The 25,611-nt window shown below is 39.4% G+C and overlaps 1 protein-coding gene across 2 annotated transcripts; it reads left to right on the top strand.

Annotated features, from left to right (window-relative positions):
• The first annotated feature begins 1,312 nt into the window (after positions 1-1,312).
• On the top strand, positions 1,313-25,575 carry prrt4b (proline rich transmembrane protein 4b). Of its 2 annotated transcripts, none has more exons than XM_082167794.1 (4): positions 1,313-1,445; positions 5,932-6,952; positions 15,068-15,181; positions 22,549-25,575. In XM_082167794.1, exons 2-4 carry the CDS (start codon positions 6,028-6,030, stop codon positions 24,546-24,548), a joined length of 3,039 nt encoding a protein of 1,012 aa, XP_082023920.1. In that variant the 5' UTR covers positions 1,313-1,445; positions 5,932-6,027; the 3' UTR covers positions 24,549-25,575. The 2 variants fall into 2 exon arrangements, with proteins under 2 accessions (XP_082023920.1, XP_082023919.1); XM_082167793.1 differs by having other exon boundaries at positions 15,065-15,181.
• The last annotated feature ends 36 nt before the right edge of the window (positions 25,576-25,611 follow it).

The raw sequence follows: 25,611 nt of genomic DNA, 5'->3' as shown, positions 1-25,611 counted from the left end.
CCCCGGAAGATATAAAGCCATACAGGTTTGGAACGACAGAAATGTACCTTAACTACTGTATATAGTCAAGCTCATATATATCCTTAATCCAACAATTTGACAATCATCAAAACAGCTAGATAACCTAAATGTTCTCCACACCTCTGTGAATTTAAGAAAAAATTATGTATGGATGCACTTTTGCACTTTTTTTTTTAGCTTCAAACTGATGGTGGCAATGCACTGCCATTATAAAGCTCAGAAGTGTCAGGGTGTTTATTAATATAACTCAGATTGTATTCGTCTGAAAGAAGAAAGTCATTTACACCTATGATGGCTTGAGGGTGAGTAAATCATGGGCTAATTTTCATTTTAAAGGGAACTACTCCTTTAACCTTATTAAAACATCCTGTCCTCAAAAACATTACCTTTGGTGCCTGATCTCATGAGATGTACTGATCTGGAGCAAAAGTGAAATGGTAAAAATAGGTGTGTGTGTGTGTGTGTGTGTGTGTGTGTGTGTGTGTGTGTGTGTGTGTGTGTGTGTGGTCAAACTGGCAATGAGACTTACTGGCTCCATCCAATTTGACAAAGTTGGGCTTTCCATCAGGAAATTATGTTTCCCTGGGATGGGACAATTCTGATTGTTTCTAAATTTGGAGAATTCCTTGGGATCAGAGATGCAGTCATATCCCAGAATGCTCCCTCTCCCAGGAGGAACATTGTGAATGGATTATTATTGGCTATCTTTGACTGGGATCAGAGATAAGACATTCTATTGACAAGAAGCCGATGTGTGGCAAAAGTCAACTCCGAAGCGTGGCATGTTAATGTTTGTGTGCTGCAATGTTTTGTTATGATCGTCAGAGACAGAGTTTCTACAAATTCAGTTTTTTGACACGTTTTAGGTTAAAAGTTCAGTTAACAATTCATTCAAAATATGTATAAAACTGTATAATTAAACATAAATATATTAATACATTTTAAATAAAATGTATGTTAAAATATTATTAAATATTGCAATATTTCTAATTCTTGTGTACGTTCTGCTTTTTAATTCTTGTATGTATCTTGTCTAATTGTTGTGCATGCTTCAATGCTACATATTTGTATGTATACGCTATGGCGCATGTGCATTTATGTATTCACAGTGTGTTTTTGAGCATGTGTGTTTTTCTTCTGTGCAGGATGCTTAATTCCTTGACGGTTGCCTGCTGTACAGTGCTTGCTCTCTGCTCTTTAACAATCTGCTCAGCGAGGTGTGACCAGATATTGTGCATCTGAATCCTACACTAGACTACTGATGCAGCGAGAGAGGGGAGGAGAGAGAAAGAGGGAGGGAGAGTGTGTGACCAAAAACGATTTCTCTCCCACACGCACAGAGAGACAGATATCTCTCTCTCCTGCAGTGGAGTGCTGGTGGCTGTTCTGGATTCTCTGTTTTCCTCTTCTCCTCAGGGAGAAAGGTAAGTTTCTCCTTCTGTCCTTCATCTTTCATTAAATATTTCATTATAGAAGCTACAGCCTCACTGCAGTTGGCTGTAAATCCTGATTTAGGTGTATAAAATGTGACAACATCAGCCAGAAATGTGTGTGTCAGGTCCATAAACATCTGTATTTGCTCTATAACCACAGCTCATGCTCTTGGTCATGCTAAACGGATGGTTGTGTAGCATCTCAGACCTCTTCACACATTCACATATGTGCTGTGTGGGAAGAGCTCTGCGTTTCAGACGCATTCTGCTCCTCTGGTAACCATGGCGAAGGCAGCCAGCATAGCAGCCTGTGCGTTTTAAGATAATCAGGTGATCCGGATGCTTTAAGAAAAAAAGCCCACGAAAACATTAACGTGACAGGTCATTTATCATGTTTTTCGCAGCCAAGTGTAATTGACTCCTGATGAGCAGCATTATGTGTGTGCCAAGACAGAAAGCAGTGAAAAACATTTGCAACATTTGGAAATTACAGTGAAATTGCCAAGGAGTTAACTGTCACAAATGTCAACAGGTTGTTCGGACCACACTGATTTGCACGTATAAAAACATCTTAAATAATTTGAATGATAGACAAATTTAACTATGTATTTTGAGTGTGTATAGTGATATTGTGAGCAGGGGATAAAATACAACAACCAGCAGTGATGGTGGATGGCTGGGAGCAAAAAACTATAATCAGGACTTATAATTCATCAATATACATGCACATATAGACTAAACATAAATGGATTGATCCATTCAGGCTTGAAACTTGATAACACTCCGTTAATGAACACTGTGGTGACTGACAACTATAAGGACGCAGAGAGCCGTTGATGTGGAAAATGATTGTGTACATGGAGTCAACAGTATTGAGCCCAGTGTTTCGCAGAGTGAGGGAATGGAAGGAGAAACATTATGTAAAATAACAGCACATTCAACACCCAAACCAGTTTATTGAGGTGATTTAGGGGGGCTCTTCCGATCATTGGATCCTTTTATGGATTTAGTTTTAATTCAATGTTATGAATTAAGCAGCTCGTGCATAACATACTTTCTCACTAGAAAATTTTAAATAACGCATTAAACAAAGTATTATGCAATAATGTAAGACATTTCTCCTTACATATAACCTTTTTGGTATGAAGGGTTCTTTAAAATTGAGTCAAGAACCCTAAGGAGTTAAGCTATTTTACTACTAAAATACTTTGTAGTCTCTGGTAAACCAGCCTTAAACATCCTTAGACTTTGTAGTTTGGGACTAGATCATGATGCACCAGACCATGGCTGCTCTGGTTCATGGTTGGGTTAATTTGAGGTTAAGGTTATAGGCTAATGGCTTTTGCTGTCTCTAAAAATCTTTAGACTGTGTTTAAAGGAAAACCCCTTTATGGGCATCTGTGTGTGTGTGTTTTTTTTATGGCTGCAGGTCATAAATATCCCCTCCCCCACAATGTCTATAAGATAAGAACCAGAGAGGCTTGGTGAATAAATCTTTTGGTTTCATGAAGGCGTGAGCCAATGATTCCCAGAGCCGTCATGCACGTCTAGAGGCCTGTTAAAATAATTGATACCATGACTAGTCGATCTGTCACCACTTAAGAAGGTCCTCAGCGCTATACCTCCTTTAGCGCTAGACCACACGTATATTGAGAGAAGGACACTTCTAACCTTCTCTCAGTCCCCTGATAGTTTAATTAAGATCATCTTCTGATTAAGTGGAATCACCATTTTGGTGATTGGTTAAGTTATGATAGATTGTGACGCGCAACGTTATTTTGATCAGTGGTTCTCAACTGGTGAATTTAGGTCCATTCTGACAGGGTTGCAGAAAGCTGGGAGATATAATGCTGAAAACACAATATAAAATGCACCTAACCATATCATTGTATATAGGTATGATCAAAAAATATATATATTGCCAACACGAACATGCTGCTAAGATTTTGAAACTGCTAACATTTTAATAAGCACTTTTGGTCTTATGTTAGGCCACTACTTCCATTGCAAAACCTTGAAACAAAACCATTCGATAACCACTGAGTAAAAATGTAAATGATGATAGATTGGATGATAATTGTAATATGTTTTATGATGATTATAAGTGTAAGAATTAATTGTGGGTTACAGACACTCTATGGTGAAATATATTCCCTAAAATAAAATAACTCAACAAGGGAAAGATTTCAGACGAGGACTAAATGTGTAGTGTTAAATCAGGAGTAGCTCTTGAGCACTCGCTTTTTCCCTTTTTCTGCTTGAGTGATTACATCCTGCTCTGGCAAGCCCTTTCTTTGCCACGCACTGTGGAACAAAATGACAATGAAAGAGGGAAAGGAGAGTGAGAGAAATGGATAGAGACAGAGAAAGAGGCCTAATAGTAAAGCGCCATGCTATACAGTCATTTAGGTGTTCTGTTTGGCACAGACTCTGACACATGCACACAGCAGCGTTTGTGGTGTTTAACAAGCTCCTGTGGGGTATGACTTACTGAGGCATTTAGCACTGGCGAAACTGTTCTTCCGAAATTAAACGTTTCAGAAGGTGTGAAAGACAAAGGCGAGGGCAGAGAAAGCTATAGTGTCCGATACATTTTTTGATAGTAATACAGCTTTTAATGGTTAAAATCACAGGGCCCCCCTAATGCCAGGGCCCCTAGAATCATCACCACCTTTCACCTTGCTAGCGACAGGCCCGAAGACAGGACTTCTTCGCTAAAAGCAGGTGGTGTGTGGTAATGAGTAAACAGTCTGACTAGTGATGACAATAATGACTATGAATCAGCCAGGCTTCAACAGCGCCCCCTGTGGAGTGTTACGTTAGTAAAAAAAAAAAAAAAATACTGTATGCCAGAAATAGTGTCAGTAAAAAATGCTGTGTACATGTACAACCAGAATATATTATACTGGGTACTGTGCAATGTGTTGACCTTCCATTTCCATAGTGAAGCAATGTCACCTGATGTTTTCAGCATGTTTTTTCCAAAGAAATTAATGCATATGTTCAGCAAAGATGCATTAAATTGATCATAAGTGACAGTAAAACTTGTACATTGTTACAAAAAAATAAGCACTGTTCTTTTGAACTTTCAATTGAAGATTCCTGAAAAAAAGCATCCCAGTTCCCACAAAAACATTAGGCAGCGCAATTATGTTTGACTGTGATAATAAAAAAAAAATCTTGGGCTGCAGAGCAGCATATTAGTATGATTTCTGAAGGATCATGTGACATTGAAGACTGTGGCTGACAATTCCGCTTTGCAATTGCAGGAATAAATAAAATGTTACATTACAAAAGGTATTTTAATTGTAATAATATTACTGTATTATTGTATTGCTGTTTTATTGTATTTTTTCCCCCAAAATATCTGCTGTGGTGAGCATATGACATTACCAAAAGTTTCAAAAGTTTGGGGTGGGTAATATTTTTTTGTATGTACTTGTATAACAAAATACAACACCCTTTACAGGCTTATTAATCTCCTAATCTTTATGTAATGTTTTCATGTTTCATGTAAATTTGCTGTTATTTTATTTTATTTTATTTTATAATTTTTTTGCAGCTATTAAACTTATATGAAAGGGTCGATTAGATGCATATCGACTCTTAATTGTTCAGTTACCCAGGAACTAATAATCCATAAACTATCACACAGGTCAATGTGCATCTTTCGTTCGTGGCAGATTTTTGCGCTTTCTGAAAGACAAATCTGCAATCCATCAATCTCTTTTAAACCCATTAGCCCAGAGCCAGTTAGCTGATTTAATCTAGTATTAGTAAGCAAACCTCATTAAGCTGAGAAGGGGTTCTGTCTTTAAAAAAGACTCTTAGGGAGGCTATTTCTGCGATACAGAGGGCACTGAGAGATGGATAAGACACAATTGGGTTACAGAAAGAAAGGAAATGAAAGGGAATTTCAAAATACTTATCCTGCTATTTACTGACCAAAAACAACCGATGTTATTCCCAGTGGGAGAGTAGAGAGTTTTATTGCATTTTCGAGAACAAATCAATTGCGTGAGGGGGAGAGAAAGTGAGCATGTGAGAGAGCGAGAAAGAGGAACGCGGGGGCTGCAAAGAAAGAAAGAAAGTCCAAATCTCACTCCGAGAGAAATTTCATCAAATTCAACTCCTCTCACTGAGGCTACAGGCCATCAGCTTTATACTCCAAAATTAGCCCACAGCTCCACAAAGAAACTGGGCCTCTATACGTCCTACACCGCCCCCATATATACACTGCCACAAAGAGACCTCTAGTCTTCTATTAGTATTCTTAAAGAGCCCTGCCTCTATAATTGCTCTGTCAATGGAGAGTTGAGGCCACCTCTGTGACAGTAGGAAGAAGTGAGGTTGGGTATGAAACTACTCAACTCAAAGGCTTAAACTTAAATGGGTTCGCGTACAGGTGCAATGGAAGAACGTGTAGTATAACTTACTTGAAGTAAGGATATCAGTGTTTTTTGTGTCTCTACTTTAGATTATTTGCTGCAGAAGCCCAGTGCATCCGGTGGGCATTCCTCGGAAAGTCAGACACCATGTGAGCAGTGGCCCAGCACGACATTAGAGGGGCAGAATGCTGCTTCTGCGTGGGACTCTTGTGGTCTTCTCTCTCATCACTTCTATCAATGGGTTTTTCGGCGGGTATGGGCCAAAACCGACAACCCAAACCAAGGCAGACTCCAAAGGTTGGGGCCTTTTTAGGAATATTCCATCACTCAGTTTGGGATCATTTAATATTTTCAGTCAGACTAAAGGGTCTGCCACGACAAAGGTGAGCCCAACACTTCCAGAAGCAACCACACAAGACTATACTCTGAATTCGGAGGGCTTAACCAGCCCAAAATACCAGCCGACCGCAACCACAATTGAGGAACTTCAAAGCAGCACCATTCAGATAGGCACTCTGCTGCCTTTAAAATCAGAAAAACTGCCAACAAATGACTTACTCAGGAACAAACCCCGATTAGACGGGACTAAACCTCCCTCTAAGCTCGATCAAAGCTATGATCTTGACCTCTGGCCCCCCAATAATGGCCAAAGCACAGCGAAAACCCCACAAACGACATCTCCCCAGATAACTAAACCAGAATTACAAACATCCACTGTATCCACTGATCAAAGTACCAGTACCAGCACCACTCTGACTGCAACACTGAGAAAGATTACGGAAACCATGAACACTTACAGTGGCCAAACCATACCCACAGACACTCTGTCAACAACACCAGAACTAACGACAGCTTCATTTCAAACCACAAATTTCATTCCACAAGCAGACCCCAAGCCTGAAGTATCTACTGTACCTCTGACCACTGTCAGCACTAAACTAAACACATTGGGGACAACAAACAAGGCCTCGGATCCAGAATGGACGCCTTTTAAACCAACTAGCAAGGCTCTGGAGGGATTTACATGGGTAGAGCAGACCACAGGCCCAACAGAAGGGGAAAGAGTGCAAAGTTTTGGCCCAGATCCCACTCCCACCCTGCCAGCAGGAGGTAAGGCAACCCTAACTTCTCTGTTTGCTTACAACCCAAGCATATGATCTAAGATTTTGACTTAGTTATCAAAAATGATGACAGAATTTAACCTCTCCTGAGCAGGCATGAGTGTATTACATTTGTTTCTTTGTTTCATTGTTTTACCTCTATTTAAGCTGAAAATGTGTATTTAATGAGTTGCGAAGCCTTCATTGATTACCAGTGAAGGGTTAGCAGTGAAATCAATGAGTCTGATTAATTGATTAATAGCCCCTGAGTCCTTGAAACATGCATAAATAGTGAGAAGAATGACTTTCATCTGATAGTAAGAGCAGGAACCACTCCATTACTGCTGATTTCTGTATATGTAGTGAGCCTGAGAGCTTTGCTTCTGCATAGGACACATGGGTTGTGTTTGGAATAGCATACTGCTTATACAACTATGTACTGTGCTATATAGGGAGTCCTATGTCGCCACATGACAGAAATGAAGGCAATTTTGTGAATACATTTTTTTTTTAAATAGATAAGATGTAGTGCAAATCATTCTTATCACTATAATGCAAAATTAAAATTAATTTTTCAGACAATCATTGTTACAGTTATGAAAATAACTTGCAGTAATGAGAATTTAAGGGAAAATGAAAATATAAGTCTTGAAAATAATCTAAATAAATATTTAAAATCTAAATTGTACACAAATATGCGTGTGTACAATAAATATATATGTACAATAGTGTACAGTATGCAAATGTTATGTATAAAGGAACTGTGACCTGCTACATTTACTGTATACTGTGACCAACTGCTTAAAGTTAAGACGTTTTTTACATAAAACTGGATTAACCGTCCAAAGCAGCAATGACAGCAACGTATTGTAGCATACTGCTGTTTGAAAGTTTGTTAACATATATTGTAATGTTGTTGCATGATGCACATACTATTACACATTTAAATTTAAACTCTAGGCAGTGTGCAGTAAGCTATATGTTAGTATTTCCATTACGAACATTTGCATCATTTAAGGTCAAGCGTTGAGTGTATATCCCACTGGAGAGACTTTTCACAAAGACTTTTGACATTTTGATCCAAAAAAATCTAAACCTGTAAGATCAAGGTGCCAGCCAGACAAATCAATATAGAGGTGATTGCACACAAGAACTCTCCAGATATCCTTGTAAATAGTGTACCAGGCACCTAGCTGTGGTGTATGTGAAGTGGCTACGCATGCTAACCAGTATTGACATGGCTCTGTTTGATATCTGCTAAAGGAGCGGGGAAGGTGTGTGTGTGTGTGTGTGTGTGTGTGTGTGTGTGTGTGTGTGTGTGTGTGTGTGTGTGTGTGTGTGTGTGTGTGTGTGTGTGTGTGTGTGTGTGTGTGTATGTACAGTGAGCATGGGATTTGCACTGGAGAAGCAGCCAGTTGGGCGGTATGTAATCAGTATTCCGATGGCAGAGTCAGCAGAGCCAGTGAATCCTCGGGGACGATGTTTTTCCGCACCGCCTGTTCATGGATGCTGAGCATGCCTCTCTCAACATTTAGTCTCCTTTTCTCAATTTACTCTATCCGTCCTCTTTCAGTAATAGGCCTCATGACGTTTACTGGGCATCTCTCTTTCTTTTCCAGCCATAAGTCTCATTTAGTCCTTCAGTCTTATGTTTTCTTTCAACCTCTCCTGGCTCCCAGAGACATGTTTTTCCATGCCTTTCTGTTCTTTTCCTTTCAATCCAAACTTGTAGAATCTTTTCAGATGGTGGAGACAGGAAATGCAGAGAGGATCTGCTACTATCCACATCTCTCTGAGAGTTATTGGCTTTCTGCAACTCTTGGGTACATGCCTGCAGTTTTGTTTGTATCAAAGGTTAAATACTGTAGTTTCGCTGATGGAATCAATTTGGCATTTTCTTCAATACTTGTACTTTATTTTGCATTGTCCATATTGTATTAAGCACTGGAGATTGACATTTTTTAGCCAGTTAGTAAACATTTGGCAGATGTAAATGAGATTAAATTGATTCTTCTACTGCAACATTTCAGTATTGTGGCACTTTTTAAAGTGTAATTTGAACAATTTTAACAACTTCGCCAAATAGGATTTTTACATAAACATGAACCCTCTAAACCCCCTTCGGTTTTTGGGCCGAAATGGTTTATATTTCACCAACAAAATTTGTTTTGAAGAAATCATTCTGTTATTAAAAAGTTGATATAAAAACTGCCTTATGTGCAATTTAAATGTTTATACAACTCTGTTTTAGATATTTGAGGGTTGATTATAAAATAAGTTTAATTAATTTATTGATTATTTATTTATTGAATTATTTATTTATTTATTTATTGGCAAAGCACATCCTGAACTTTAGATTTCAGGCCAGAATTTCCATTTGTGTGTGTGTGTGTGTCAGGGCTGGACTGGCCATCGGGCATACCGGGCATTTGCCCGGTGGGCCGACGTGCTTTTTGGGCCGATACATCTCATACTCATACATAATTTTTTTTTTTTTTTTTTTTTTTTTTTTTTTAACGGCCCATAAAATTTGTACATCGGCGGCCCATTCGTTTTGTTTTGTTTTGTTTTGCTTAATTGGCGGCGCTGGGTTTGTGCCGGTGTAATGCAGTCAGTGGTCAAAAAAAGTCAGTGTTATTTATTTTTTTCTGACAGACCAGCCCATGAAACACGTAGATCAGCGGCCCATTGGTTCTTTTCTTGATTGACACTGGGCTGGCCCAATCACAACTTTAAACTAGTGAGCGCGCGTGCAGCAGTTTCAGTTGTATCTGTCAAAGTAGTCTGCGAGATGGAGAAGAAACGCAAGGATTGTGCAGAGAAATAGCGTGAAAAAATTGAACCAGGCCCTTAAAGCAGACACAGTAAAATGTGTCAAAATATATGTTTTCTGCCCTTCATCAGCTCCTGTGATGATGATGATAGTGAGGAGGATCAGGAGAGAGATGAGAAAGTGTAGAGCCTGCGGTAAGCAGAACTACTTTCAAAACACTTAAGCTATGTCATGATCGAGTGTAGGAACCCATAACCCAGTTACAGATTATTTCCACATTGCATAGTTGACGATTACATAGACAGTATATAAAGACGATTACCGCAATTCACTAGAAATTTAATGAGAGGCGTTTGTAAACAATGTTTTCCGCCAAAATAAAAGCTTGATGCAGTTTGCGTCAAAATAAAAGAGCATGTGCTTATCTCTTTCAAGTATAGAAATCTGTACAAAACTAATTATGAAAGTTTCCTTTATTTTTTAGTGCATTTGTTTTACAAAATATGGCTATTACTGTCACTGGATTAATATTATAACTATTATTATGTAGTAGGTGTAATGTAAATAGACACTGTAACTAAAAGAGGTTTGAATTTTTCGTTTAATTTGCACACTGAATATGGGTTGGAGATTTTAATTTTGAACTCTCAAAGTGCACCAGATTGATGAATTTAACATTAAAATGCACAAAATGTTCTCACGTGGGGGCATGCCCCCGAACCCCCCTAGAAGAACCAAGGTCCACCCACCACAGTTTTACCAAAAATCCTGTGAGAAACACTGGTATTGCTATGCCATTGCAGCTTATAGCTTGTTTTAGGATTCATCACTGTGGAGTATAGTTCAACTGTATTAATTTAATAAATGTCAAATTTTCACTCGTTCCTATACTCACTCATGACATGGCATTAGTGGTTTTAAGGAATAGGAGTTGGTATGCATATAATTAAGGGCGTGCAAAGATGGGTTGTGTTTATGATCATATAGTGGGCCAGTCTGGGCCAAAATGCCCGGGCCGATTTTTTGTCCCAGTCCAGCCCTGGTGTGTGTGTGTGTGTGTGTGTGTGTGTGTGTGTGTGTGTGTGTGTGTGTGTGTGTGTGTGTGTGTGTGTGTGTGTGTGTGTGTGTGTGTGTGTGTGTGTGTGTGTGTGTGTGTGTGTGTGTGTGTGTGTGTGTGTGTGTGTGTGTGTGTGAGTGAGAGAGAGAGAGAGAGAGAGAGAGAGAGAGAGAGAGAGAGAGAGAGAGAGAGAGAGAGAGAAAAAGAAAAACAGCATATTATTGACCAATGTTTCGGTCACCTTGTCTTCTGGAGGTGCATGCAGCCACAAATTGCTTATCCCCCACCTCAAAAACACACTGGAGCTGAGAGCAAGGTCAATTACCACACTGGACCTGAGAGGAGGAGGGGAGTCTGGGAAAAAGGAGAGCAGTAAAGAAAGGCGTGTTCGTGTTGAGACTTGAGGAAACAAGGCTGAATCTCACAAACACTGTCTGGGTCATATGTCACCCCACAATCAAAAGAAAAAAATTTGCATTAAAGAAATGGGGAAACCTATTTTTTGTTTGTATATGTATTACCCTTCATAATGTGAAAAATCAAATTTTTATTACTACAGTAATACAGAAAAAAACTGTCATTTTATTACTTGCGATTTGCATTTGTAAAGTAAATTGTAAGTAAACATTTTAGTTAATTATATTTATATGAATTAAAATAAAAATTGGATAATTACTGAATTACAGTTATGAACAATTATATTTTAGCCCAATTACAATAATGAGAGTTTGATTGTAAAATATGTGCCATGAAAATACTCATAAACAAAGGCTTACTAAAAGACTGTACAATTTTTTATATATATATATTATTTTGAAAATTGTGGGGGTTTTTTTGGGGGGGGGGTGAAATATGAAGTTTTAAGATGGAACTGATCTTGAAATTTCCTTTTGTGAGATTTGACTGCTTTCCATAGATAAGAAGCCTGCTAGAGGATTCTTCCTCTGATCCTGTTTCCCTTTTTCTTCTCTCCATCCTACTGCAAAAACAACCCTGTGCTGTTGTGTGGTGACCTCACCTCACCTCAACTCACCTCCTCTACACTAACAAATCTTTTTCTCATCATTTCTTAAATGCTTATTAGTTACTCATAATCAAACATAAAAGCAATACAGATCTTTCAGGTCATGGGTCATTCAGATGGCAGTGCAAACATGTGACTGCTGTCTGGACCTGATGAATATGACATTCTTGTTCGGTCAATAGAATCAACATTTGATTACATCACTTAATTCTGAGGTAACATGCTAGTAATCTCAAAGACTATAGAATAACAAAAGACTCGTCACTCGTATTGTTTGCAATGCTCAACATGGTGGAATAAGTCCCGCCTTCTAAATAAGAGCCAATCGGCGATTGGTAAAGTCATCGTGTCACTGCAGCTGCCGCTCCGGTTCCTATAGAAACAGTCAGACCCGCTCTTCCACTGCGCATGTGCATTAGCTTGATCCAGCCTGCAATTTTTCATTTTCTGTCATGATTTGAGCGTGTTGAAACAAAATTTGAGGCAGTTGTTGTCAGATTTCATTGGTAATTTCAAACATGAAATTTAATCGTAAGCTTGGTGAACAGTTTTGGAGAATTTGATGTTTCCCCATTCAAAGAGATAGGAGCTGCACTTGCATGCCAGAGAGGCGTTTCAAAGATGGCCGCTGAGTGAAATGACTTGTCTAAAAAGGTCTTTGGTTATGTCAGGAGCAGATCAGATCATAAACTAAACAGTTGTCAAGGTTACGGCTCACAGACTGGTTACAATGTGATCGTTGTCACGGCAACACTGCTGAAAAGCAATGTAGTACATTTTTGACTGTGTTTTGGGTAAGCTGTATGCACAGCTTGTGTTACTAAAACACTCTCGAACAATGCACTATTGCAGTATGATGATAATGCAGTATTTGCATCACTGTCATTTCATAAAAGGTTAATCCTATGATTAGGCTTTCTTAAAGCGTCTAGACACTAACCGACTCATTTCTGTCTGTGGAGATTGTGTGTGACTTTACTGAATCTAAAAAAGGAGGAAAATTTGTGATTCCCAATCCCACCCCCCCAAGGATCCTTTTTTAATGAAATTCAAACTGGCCTTTTTTCTCTTGAACGTACTGAATTGAGTTAATAATCTCCCAGACAAACACAAACTCAGTCATTCAAACGTACACATTCAGCCCTATGAGGGAGATTTATTGATGTATGTGCAGGGGTCAAAATTACAAATTCTGATCTAATTCCATCTTTATTAATATAGACCAGGGAAGGAGTTGGAGGAGGGGTAAAAATGGAGAACGAGACAGGAAGATGAAGGTAAAGAGGGTTTCATAGATGAATAACTAGCTCTGAAAGAACATTCGTCATCATCTAATGAGAATCGGTGGTCTATAGGTGGTTCTGGCAGAGACTGACGGGGGACGTTTGACGCTTCATTTGAACACAGCTGGTGAAAGAGTCAGAATCTTTAAATCACCCATGAAGAGACAGAGGAGAGTAATTGAGTACAAGGCTGATGGATGGATGGATATTGTGCAATGATATCTTGTGGAAAGATATATACATACATACATACAGACAGACAGACAGATGGATGAATGAATGGACGGAAAGACGGACGGATGAATGGACGGATGTATAGATGAAGATAAACATAGATGTATTATAAAGATATGGATGGATGGATAATGTATATATAATGAGGTAGATGGATGGATACATATAGATGGGTGGATAGACTAGATAGAGAATGATGGAATCAAGTGGTGACCTTGTGATGCTTGATGGTTTAGTTTGACTGAACCCCTGCCAAGAGAGGATGAGTAGAGCTGTGCACAATCACACACACATACATACACTGTCCTTGTTTAGGCTCCCCACTTGGTTTGGTGCAGAGCTCATTATTCATGCTAATGAGAGACAGTTCTCTCAGCACTAGAATGAAGATCTGCTGTGATCAGGCCTAAAACGAGTATCCTGACGATATACACAAAAAAACGGGATCATGCAGGTTTTTTGCAGTTACAATGAGGGATGATTGTAGTCACACAAACAGTCTACTGGTCATCCTAAAGGTCATGTGTATGTCTGCATATGCAATGAAAACTTTCTACACTAAACGATCCGTCCTTCGGATGAGACGTTAAACCGAGGTCCTGACTCTCTGTGGTCATTAAAAATCCCAGGATGTCCTTCGAAAAAGAGTAGGGGTATAACCCCGACATCCTGGCCAAATTTGCCCTTTGGCCTCTGTCCATCATGGCCTCCTAATCATCCTCATATACTGATTGGCTTCATCACTGTCTCCTCTCCACCAGTAAGCTGGTGTGTGGTGGGCGTTCTGGCGCAATATGGCTGCCGTCGCATCATCCAAGTGGATGCTGCACATTGGTGGTGGTTGAGGAGATTCCCCCATCTATGTAAAGCGCTTTGAGGTCTCAGAAAAAGCGCTATATAAATGTAACGAATTATTATTATTAAACATAAGGTGAACACAAATCTACACACTTATTTGGGCTCATTGACGCTGCTCATCCATACACTACACCAGGAGTACCCAGCCCTGCTCCTGCCGATCGACTGTCCTGCACAGTTCATCTCCAACCCTAATCAAACACGCCTGCCTTTAATTTTCAAGCGATCCTGAAAACGTTAATTGGTTGCTTCAGGTGTGTTTGATTAGGGTTGGAGATAAACTGTGCAGGACAGTCGATCGGCAGGCGCAGGGTTGGGCACCCCTGCACTACACACACGAATGCCCAAACAGCTACATAGCTACACATTTGGGAATGTAAACATCTCCAAGACTATTAATAAAGAACGTGACAAGCATTATGTGTGGCACTTAATGGAAAAATGTATTTCAGTAGGATCTGTGGGAATCAGTGACCAATGGCCAGATAAAAAAAACACTCTGGCCTCAATCTGCCATGTCTCTTTTCAGTCTTGGTTAGGTGTAAGTGCTTACACAGCCTCACACGGCTCTGTGTGTATGTAGCTTTTTCTCAGAAAAGTTTTCGGATTAGTTTGATAATCCTTCTTGGTCACAAAGATAAGGTTTTAGTTTCTGATCCATAATGAAGCTCTGTCATAGTGGAGTGGGGTGCCTACATTGAAACATGAAAGTCAAGTCATTGTAATTAAACAATGAGATGCCAACTCCAATACCACTGAAGCTTAGTATGGAATACCACAGAAATCTGCTTGACATAACTAGGTTAGGAAATGTTCTTGTTTCTCCACTCTTTCAGTCATAAAAACTTTCATTCAGCACCACATTCTCAGCCTCGTGTGCTCTGTTTTCCCAGCAGGCTTTGCATCGGAGGAAGGCGATAAGGAAGTGGGGAAGAGTGCTGATCTGACAACACAAAAGCGACACGATGAGCTGACAACATCAGCTAGCGCAACGACTCTCAGGAACAAAGGTAATTAAAACGATCTGAGAAAATACATGACTGAATGTAATCTACACCTGTGATAATTATGCTCTGATTGCATCTTGGGACATGAACCAGTTTTTAAAAGGCACAAATATATTGGAGAGAACCTCACCCTAAGTAAATAGCACCACATTCAAGCTGCCCAACCTCATTTGTTGAAAGAATAGTTTACACAAAATTAAAAATTGTGCATTTACTCAACCTCATGTCATTCCAAACCAGTATGACTGAAAAAAGTACCATAAAAGTATCTGTCAATACGTCCATTGCACGAAATTCCACTAATTTAAGCCAGTTTTCACTGATAATCGTCCCCTCTAGTGAGCTGTTAACCGTTGAGACCAGATCATTAATGGTGTGTTTACACTGCAGCGACAAACTCAAACTCAAAATGTTTTTAAACGCTCATGACAAACGTCACTACTTGCAATTGTAGTTTCGTCACAAGTACTGTCGTCACATGTTTTTCACTTGTCATTTGCATAAAGTTGAGCATTTCTGAACCTTTCAACACTTTCGGCTTCCATAGAAATGAACTGAAAACACCCACTCTGCTCTGCTCACTCCACGCCAGTGTAATCGCACTGTAAGTCTCGATCGGTGTTTGGTGTTTTATGCCCCCAATGGCGCCTTCCAGGCAGCGAGGGGATGGGTAGGTTTAAGGTTGAGGGTAGGGTTAGCTGCCTCTAAGGAGCCATTGGGGGCTTAAAACACCATCGAGCGTCTCGATCAGTCTGATTTGTGAAAGAATCATTCGCACTGGATTGGTGAACTAACTAAAAGTAATTGGTGAATTGAATCTGATTCAAAATAATTATTCTTTCATAAATCAGACATCACTACTTGTCTCATAAACTCTATAATCTATATCACTATATCAAATTAGACTTCAAAAGACTTGGAATATAGTGTACAAATTGTATTTCCGTGAATAACTTTTGGTCTATTTCTCACACAAAACTATATCATATGACTTCAAAAGACTTGGAATATAGTGTACAAATTGTATGAACCACTTTGAAGATACATTTATGGTAGCTTCAAAAAGGATCCAGTCCCTATTCATTGTAATTGTATAGAAAAGAACTACAGTATCAGTATATTCTGCAGAATTTCAAATGTTTGGGTTTTCCTTTGGTACAACATGAGGATTAAAGGAGTACATTTATGACAGAATTTTTAATTTTGGGTAATATTCTTTTTTTAAAGTGTTATACTAGCCATCCATTGGTTGAACATAAATAAATGTAAATAATTTAGCCCATGTAGCTCTGTCTGTCTGACTGGTCAGTCACAGATAAATATTTCGTTACCTTTTCCGAGGAAAACCTAGAAATGGCTTATTTGTTTCTCCATATTATACTGAGATAATTATTTAAACATTAAAATGCAAACATCAGCTTTTAGGATGTGATATATTTCCCAAACACAGTAACAAGTGAGCCTAGCATTCTGGTTCCTTTAGTGAAAAAGTAAAACCAACCTCTTCCTCCTCCTCCATGTGATTTGGAGAATGACATGTGTTTGTATGATATGGCCGACTGCACTTCGTCCAACCGTCTGCTACCTGCCTGTAATTGCTTCCAGAGGGAGGAGGAACTAGTTATAGAAGCACTTTTATCTCATAGTTGGCGCCTCCTACAAACAAGCCGACCACTAAACTGCCTTAGAGAGTTGAGTTACACTTCGTGTTTCAGTAGAGCAGATCTATCAACATATGGTGTTAAGTGTGCCATTTTACGTCACCATCCGTGTTGATCTTGAGGTACATCTTAGACCCAGCTTCTCTTCGGTAGCACCTAACCTACTTTCTCCCCGCTGCATTCAATAGCCTAACCTAAATTCCATTAATAGATGGACAAAATATGCCACAACGATCCAAGAACCAGGTTGCGAGAATATGTGTGTGTTTATGGGCTGTCTCATAAAGTAAACTGCACGCAGAGATCCGACCCACAAAACTGCAGCTGCCGTGTCTCAAAGTAAAGATGCAAAAGTTTTCAAAATCTAGCACATATTCGTCTCACTTGAAAATTGAATGTCCTGCGGGAAGGAGGTGGATCAGATGCTCTTCCTGTCTCCTTCATGTCTCCTTCACTGCCCTCTTCTTTAAGTCAGCGTATCCAGGCCTCATCAATATGAATGGGATCATCCTACCCTGCTGTCCACTCATCTATTATTAGAGAGGGCAGAAATTGAAAGTGAGGCAGGACAGATTAAATCTGAATGAGTACTTACTTGCAATGACATGATGTGTTGTCATTATCGGATCAGACAGTCCTAAACCTTAAAAACTTGTTGCTGGTTCCTGTTTTTACAATCTGGAAGACTCGGGTCCTGTTTACACTTGGTATTAATATCCATCTTGATTCAATCAGCTAAGACACATCAATGTAGGCCTATGCTAATGAAGTGCAAAAAAGTGCATCACACAAATAGCTCTCCACATGGGAGATTCTACTCGCAACTGATTTTAATAGAGTTGTTATTGGTGTTAGCGTGTTGCTAAGCTAATGATCAGCCTGTCAAACACAAAGCAGGGCACCTTTCTGGAATCGGAAAAAATGCCTAGCACAAATAAATGAATATTACATTTTTAATAAACTATTTTTATTTATACTAATAAATTTAATCCGAGATGACCTAGACAAAGCTATATCAAAACAATCACTCACAATGCATTCTGGGATTGCCTTCTCCATGAAGGATATGTGATGTGACCAAAATGAAGTATAAATGGAGTCTCAAACTAGTTAAGCGTAAGCATTTAGACATTTTACCAATTTGTTCATTAGTGTTATTATTGTTCACTTTAACAAAAACTATTAAAAACAGCTGTTAAATAATATTAAATAAATAATATTATGGATTATTATTTAAATGTTTTGAATGTCTTATCACATTTTACAGTGGCACATTAGATGCCACAAACAAACCTGTTTGGGATGGGTTTCTATAAAGTGTTTATAATTCTGTTGGGCAAGATAAATGGCTCTTCACAGAGTGACTGAAACAAAATTGGCAGCCATTGTAATCCATACATGTTCACAAAAACATGCTAATTGATACACTACAGGCCAAGTTAGTGGTTGGTGAAATGAAAGCTATTTAGTTGAGTGACAACACATCTGAACAGACTTTGTGGGTAAAAACGTTTTTCTAGCCACAAATGTAGTCATAACCTAAATATTTTGACGTCTTTATAGACTCACCTGGGTGGAACAGTCAACAATAGACCCTGCCTATTATTTGAGTCGAATACCTATTAACTCCATGTGGATCAGTGGAGTTATTTTCCTTTGGTCTGCTTCCCGTCCCCTCCTGCTGAACTGTCGTCCAGATTACAATGCATGACCATAACAACATTGTTACAAATCCCTCATGGGCTTATAATGTGAAATTTGGCTTTAATTCCTCCTATGTTTACATGCCTGTGTTCTCTTGAGGCATTTTGTTGTGATGGATCCACAAACTGGGTGCCATCCATTGTGACAACATTGTTGCATGTATCAGGATCATTGAGTTTTGATTGATTCCTGGACTGAAACTCTGGCTCGCTTCCATACACTAGTAATATTTTCCAAACCCTAAGGGTGGAGGGCACACAAGGGCGAAAGGAAATGGAGAGGGAGGACGTTTGAAGCTCCTGCCACAACAATCCCTCTTATCAGTGCTATACCTTCTCGCCACCCTCTTCCTGTGTCTGCCCACCACACACTTTCTCTTCATGTCAGATTGACACACTGCACACACCCTATAGTTAATCAAACTCTAATTATTCTCATCAAGAGAGCTGGACCCTTACTAAAGCTGTTTTTCATGCCATTCAGATCTCATTCGAGTTAGATTGACATTTGATAGTGCCTAGAAAACCAGATACCACCACGCTGAGTCAAACATTAATTACCATGCTGGTCTAAACTGGTTTGACTTTGGACTAGTTGGTAGCTAAATGCTGGTCTTTTAAACAGAACAATTTAATTTATTTTTGCTCAACGTTCTGTTCAGTCTAATTTATACAAACACGCACACACGTTGTATTTTCATGTTTTATGGGGACATTCCATAAACATAATGATTTTTATCCCCTATCCCCTTACACTAACCCTATACCTAAACATGCCCATCACAGAAAACTTTCTGCATTTTTACATTTTCAAATAACTGTTTCCCTCATGGTGACCAAAAAGGACAATTTCGGATAAAAATGATGAATTATCAAAGCAAGAATAAAAATGTACGCTTAGCCAGTCAGCAAAAATATATATTGGATAAATCAGGCTCCTCATTTTTACAATTTTAAAACTGGTTGTACAGTCTTGTGCAAACATTGGATTAGATTTGTACTGAAAATACAGTGAAAACTAACATTTGTGAAATATTGATTGCAATTTAAAATAACTATTTTGTATTTTAATATATTTAAAAATAAAATGTATTGCTGTGATGAAAAAGCTGAATTTTCAGTAGCCATTATTCCAGTCACATGATTCTTCAGAAATCAGTCTAATATGCTGATTTGGTGCTCAATAAACATTTCTGATTATCAATGTTGAAAACAGTTATGATGCTTAACATTTTTGTGGAAAGCATGATAAAAAATTTTTAGGATTTTCTGAAGACCGTTCAGAAGAACAGCATTTATTTAAAATATAATGAATTTTTTGTAGTAATGTAAAAGTATTTACTGTCACTTGCAATCTTTTAAACTGTGTAGAAAACTGTGGTGTATTTTACATTTATATATGAGGCCAGGGATATACAAATATCAAGAGGAGATTGAATTAATGGCATCTATTTTATCCTAAGATTATTCTCTCATTAAGCTCAAAATAAACTCTTATTCATTAATACACAACCAGATAAAATTTCTGTGTAAATAATTCCTTTTTATATGTACGTCACATTCGGTTCAGCAGTTTACACAAAAATGCCTTTGTGGGATTTGCACAGAAATTGTTTTGTTCATACTGCTTCAATAAGACACATTAAGAATGGATATTTTTCATAAACGAACAACACAGAGCATAAAAAATACAGAGTTGAACATCCTTTCAGACAGTTATATTGAAAAGAAATCAGGTCAGTGTATTCCGATGAGCCAAAGTTTGTGGCGAACAGGAAGACTTGACTGTAACCTATATTTAATGTAAGAGGATAAACAGCCATCTCGATGTCAAGCTATATATCTAATGAGTGCTGCTTGGTGGTTAGTGTTGTGGTGGTTTTGATTAAAGAGAAGCATCTAATGAGCAGTGTGCAGCTGTTAAACACACGCTACCATTAATCAAGGGCAGCTAGGTTTGATTATCTACTCCCACCATCAGAAGAAACACTAGATTGGTTTTTGACATAAAAATGGAAGCCAATGCTCACCACTGTCTGGCACAATGTGTATATTTAGTCAAAGTGGTGGTCATCAGCCAGAGAGCCAAAACTAGTGCAAAAAATACCAGACCCATCTTTGGGAATGACCCATGTCTCTGCGTAAGCCTATGCTTTTTTTAAAAGGAGGAAGGTCATAAAGCAGTTAATTTGGTTCTGGGTGTAACAGGAAATTGTCTGTCACTACCCACATATAAAAGACTACAGAAGCAACCCAATGTGAGGCAGGGTCTCACCAGCACTCAACAACATCCAGACATGATGTATTGGTGGTTGGTTGACCTTACAAATGAGAAACAATGAGAAAAATATGCCTGCCTTTTGTCTTATGTCTTTCATCAATATTCATATTTGTTAAAACAGGGATCAGGATAGGGCAATAATGGCATCCTTATTGAAACGGTTAAATGTATTGGATTTCTGTTGGTTTGTTTAGAAAAATGTGTTCATTTGACAGTAAAAGTTGCCATCAACTATTCATCAAGTTATTTATTACGCATTTATACAGGTACACAAATGGCTCCCGTTTTGTATAATTGCCTCCATGCTTTGTCTCAGGGCTTCAGTAAATTCACAGGGTATATTAGAAAGCCTGATCATGGCAGCTAAGATGAGTTATGACTCATCTGCTCTGAAAAGGGTGTAATTAGATGTCAGTCTTTTAAGAGCAGACGTACATCTCCACACTGTTATGCACAGGATTGATATGGCTGTGGAAGCTAATATCATCCATCTCATATGGATTTGCACATCAGTTGCAAATGCACAGCAGGGCAATCCTTCCTGTGCAGGGGGATTTAAATGTTTTGAATGTCTTATCACATTTTACAGTGGCACATTAGATGCCACAAACAAACCTGTGTGGGTTTCTATAAAGTGTACATGCTGTACGTTGATGTTAGTTCATCTGAGGACTTGCTTTTGGATTCCTTGTACATACTTCCAAAGAAAATGTTTGGTAAGCGTTAGGAAGCATTTACAGAATTGGAAATGGCTGTCACATGGAACTTCACATGCTGTTCCAACTCTGTTAGGCTAAGAAACACTAATGTATGTAACACTCCTCAGCACCAGAGCCAAGCCACAGAATCCGAAACCTAAAACAGCAGCCTCCTCCCACAGCAATCTGTGAATCTAACAAGCCAATCACAATTACATTTATATACAAACAACAGATGTTTCATGGCAACCCACCAATCCCTGCTACTTAGACAAATATTTTCCCACTGTCATTTATAATAGTTTTTCTCCTCGTTAGAAATATCATATTGAGAGCTGTTACCTTTAATATGTTCAAAAAAACATTAGATGTGGAGTTTCCCAGATTTGGCAATCTAAACAGCTAAACCATGGTTTTCCACTATGAAACATGCTTAGCTGGGCAGACACCTCAGAAATGTCCTCTAGTGGCGATGTCTATCACAGAAAAACAAATCATAGGTTGTCAGAGATTTTGGTGACAGTAATGACTGCCTTGGTTGTCTGTGCTGGAATACCCATTTTGTATCTCCGTAAAAATAGGGCCCAATGAACGAAGGAATTTTCTCCACAGGTGTTTTATCCAAATTTTGAATTCCGCATTGCATTGTGTTTCAGGGTTAAAAGAAATTACCAGTAGCTTTTCCGTTTTTCTACAGATTATTTTCTTTGTTTATTTATGTGATTTATGTAGCTAGCTTTACATTCAGCTTTTACATTTAAATTGGTCATATCATGGGGAATCAAGTTTTCCTCATTCTGTTGAGATAAGAGTTTTAGACATTTATAAGTGAACCCTAGAAAAAAACTAAAAAAAACTAAAGGAATAAAGACATTATGATATCACCACTTAAAAGAAGAACACTTGCATGACACTAATATTGACACTTTGAAGAAACTATATCAAAAAACATGCTTTACACATATGCCTTTACACATCTTCACATCTTCTGTTACTAATAATACAATACGTATGCTCTTCATTTCAGAAATGCCCACCACTACGTCTGAAGATTGGCTCACAGACCAGACTCAAGAATCTGCGCTCCCCGACTGCAACGCGGAACGTTCTGGAATCTGTAGTTCAAGTGACACTTGGCCCACCGCTGTCCTGAGCAACATCAGCAAAAATGACAGCACAACCACTGTTTCCACCAACCTCTCTCAGAGTCCAATCCTGTTTCCAGCCCCACCTATGTTTGTGGCACTGTATTCTGATTGGAACAGTGCCCTGGCAGCATGGGGTTCAGCATGGGAAGCACACATTTACGGCCTGGGCACTGTGTTCTGTCTAGTCGCTTTGGCCTCCACCCTGAACCTTCTGTGCCTGCCCCTACAATACCCATCAGGCTGTGGCTACTTTGCTCTGGTCAGTCTCTGCCTGATGGCCGCTGGCTGCACTAGGGCCTTTGCCCTATTGTATGATTCGTACGGATACCAGGACCACATGGCATCCACAGAGGCCTCGTTGTTACTTTACGAGGCACCATTCCCCTGCATAACTGCTGCCTTTGGCCTAGTATTCCTGCTCCTGTCAATGCGCTCTCGTATGCAGCTATCCTATTCCGCCTTTCAAAGACCTTGTTTCCTGGCCTGCTTGGTGTTTCTGCACTTTGCTGCTGCCTTTGGCCCTGTTGCATTACTCCATGTTGACCAGCAGGTCTACCTGTTTCTGTCCTTGATCTCTAGAGGTGCCTTTGTGGCTCTGGCAGCTTTCCTATCAGCTGCATATTTTGTGTTCTACTGCTACGTTCGTGCTGACTCCAAGCATATTTATCATCTGAACAACACATCACCGACACCAGCTGAACGCTACAACCGCTGCCCATTTGCTGAAAGCCGAGATTGGAACCGGGCAGCAGCTGCAGTGCTACTCTCTGCTGTCTTCTCTCTGGCTTGTGCAGGCCTGCAACTCTATGCCATGCTGCATGCTCTCGGCATTGCTGGAAGTGCTGAGTCCTTTCGGCCTTGGCCGTGGTGGACTTTCCAATTCAGCTGCCGAGTGTGTGAAGCAGTGGTTTGCCTCACACTGGTTCTGGTAGTTGCTCAACCAGTCTACTGTTCTGATCATCTTCCCCAACCAGGCAGTTGCTGGAAAGATCTTCTTACGGCAAAGTCACCTATCATTCCTGGGAGCTACCAGTGGACTCTATCCCAACAGGAGAAGCTGGCCATCTGCGATCCAATTGGGCACGGAGAGACAGAGTGCCTACCCTTGTACACATTGGTGGATGACCGTCTCAGCAGCTTGAATGGCCTTGACCTTTTATACCATAGCAATCGAGCATTGGCCTATCGTGACCTTGACCTGGACTTGCCCAACACTGGTGCCCCTTCTGTGGGTTCATCCTGTACCAGCGACTCCACAGCGGACCTGCGCCCTCCATCACCCATAAATCTGCGTCGAAGCATTGATGAGGCACTGTTTAGTGAGTCTCTATTTCCCATGAGTATTTTCAGCCCCTTACGACCCTTCAGCTCTAGTGACCGCTCCCTGAATGGTAGAGAGACCAACTCCAGTGGTGCCCAAACCCTGAGAGACACCCTTACTCCTGATCCAGGCTTATACCGAACATCTTCATGTGTGGAAGTGCTACCCCAATTTCCCCTTCCTTCTCAAGCCCAACCAGATGGTCCATCACTGGGTTTTCCTCCATCTCCATCTCCCTCACTGTCATCTTCCACTTGCTGCTCATCTCCAGAGCACTGGAGAGGCAGCTCCAGTTCCTGTTCCCTCTACAGACAGTCTCTGGGTGGCTTATCTCTGATTTTGTGCTCTAGTCCAGAAGGACACCATCCACCACCCTCTACCCTCAGTGGGGGTTCCAGCCACCAAGGGGGAAGCTTACAGAGACCCTACAGAACATTAAAGTCAGAGGAGAGTCTGGACCAGCAATCAGAGTTTGACCAGTCTGTCCAAGAAGAATTTATCAGTGTGTGCAGAGAGATTGATGCTCTTAGCGTCTGCAGTGAGACTATTGACCTCTAGGGGGAGACCTTTACTTTCAGACACAACCGAATGATGTAATATGATGATGCCAAAAGAGTTTCAGTGAAGTGATGGGCAAGTAATGTGCAGCTCAGGTGATTTGGTGAGTCTGTTTGCCAAGGTGTCAAAACACATTTGCTCTATGTAGACATACAGGAAAATGTTTTGTGGACCAGAACTGTGCCAAATGTTTCATTTTGTAGGGGTGCTTGTTGGTTTGTCAGGTAAGTTCTCCAAAGAGATGGATTCTGAAGTCAATATCCTTGTAAAGGTTTAAGAAGTGCCACCGATTGCCAGAAGCTTAGGCAGATTTTGTACAAAAGTTTTTTGATTATTGATAAACAAATTTGTAATTGTAAAACAAAACAAAAAAAGTGTTTCAGAACTTCTTTTCAATGCTAATAGTGATGTTTGTATGAATTTGTACAAAAAAACCTTTTTGGTCTATATGATTAATACTGTGAGAGTGCAAACTACTGATAACCATACTGTAAAACAAATACTATGGACTATAGCATCAGAAAATAGTTTCAAATTAAATGCTGTATAACCTGCCAAATCCAATTTTATAATCTCATCATTTTTAACATTTAGAAAAGGTCTTTGTGCTTCTAGTCTTTAATTGCACAGGTAACTTCAAGTCCCTGTTGTTTGTTTGAAACAATGCATTATTATGTTGAGGGTCTAAACAGTTTTATCAACAGAGAGGAAAAAAATATCTCTTTTAAGAGTCAGAGAAGGATGGAAGTACTCTTGACACACTCTGCGCTATAGACTGCCATTTTATCCTGCTTATAGTGTATATTTGATATGAACTACACTTAATGAATAATCTACCAGGTTTTACATCGTTTTCAAATACTCGTAACACTGTTACTCAATACATATTAAAATGAAGAAAAGTGACTTTGTACATTTTATAGTGTGCATGTTCTGAAAACATGAACTATGTGAGAAACTGCTGATACATCTAATGTTAGTCATTTAGAGGCTGTTGAAGATTTTCAATAAATATATTGAAAATTGACATTTGTCCCATGCAGAAATATTTTACATAAAGCAA

This window comes from Leuciscus leuciscus (genome assembly GCF_965113295.1).
Source record: "Leuciscus leuciscus genome assembly, chromosome: 4".
NCBI classification, from domain to species: Eukaryota; Metazoa; Chordata; class Actinopteri; order Cypriniformes; family Leuciscidae; genus Leuciscus; species Leuciscus leuciscus.
This window is presented reverse-complemented; position numbering and strand designations above follow the sequence as displayed.

What these genes read in the sequence shown, in the direction of transcription:
- prrt4b (XM_082167793.1), top strand. Translation starts at nt 6,028, where the DNA reads ATGCTGCTTCTGCGTGGGACTCTTGTGGTCTTCTCTCTCATCACTTCT. An exon ending in TCCCACCCTGCCAGCAGGAG is followed by an intron (nt 6,953 to 15,064) that starts GTAAGGCAACCC and finishes CTGTTTTCCCAG; the next exon opens with CAGGCTTTGCATCGGAGGAA. An exon ending in AACGACTCTCAGGAACAAAG is followed by an intron (nt 15,182 to 22,548) that starts GTAATTAAAACG and finishes TCTTCATTTCAG; the next exon opens with AAATGCCCACCACTACGTCT.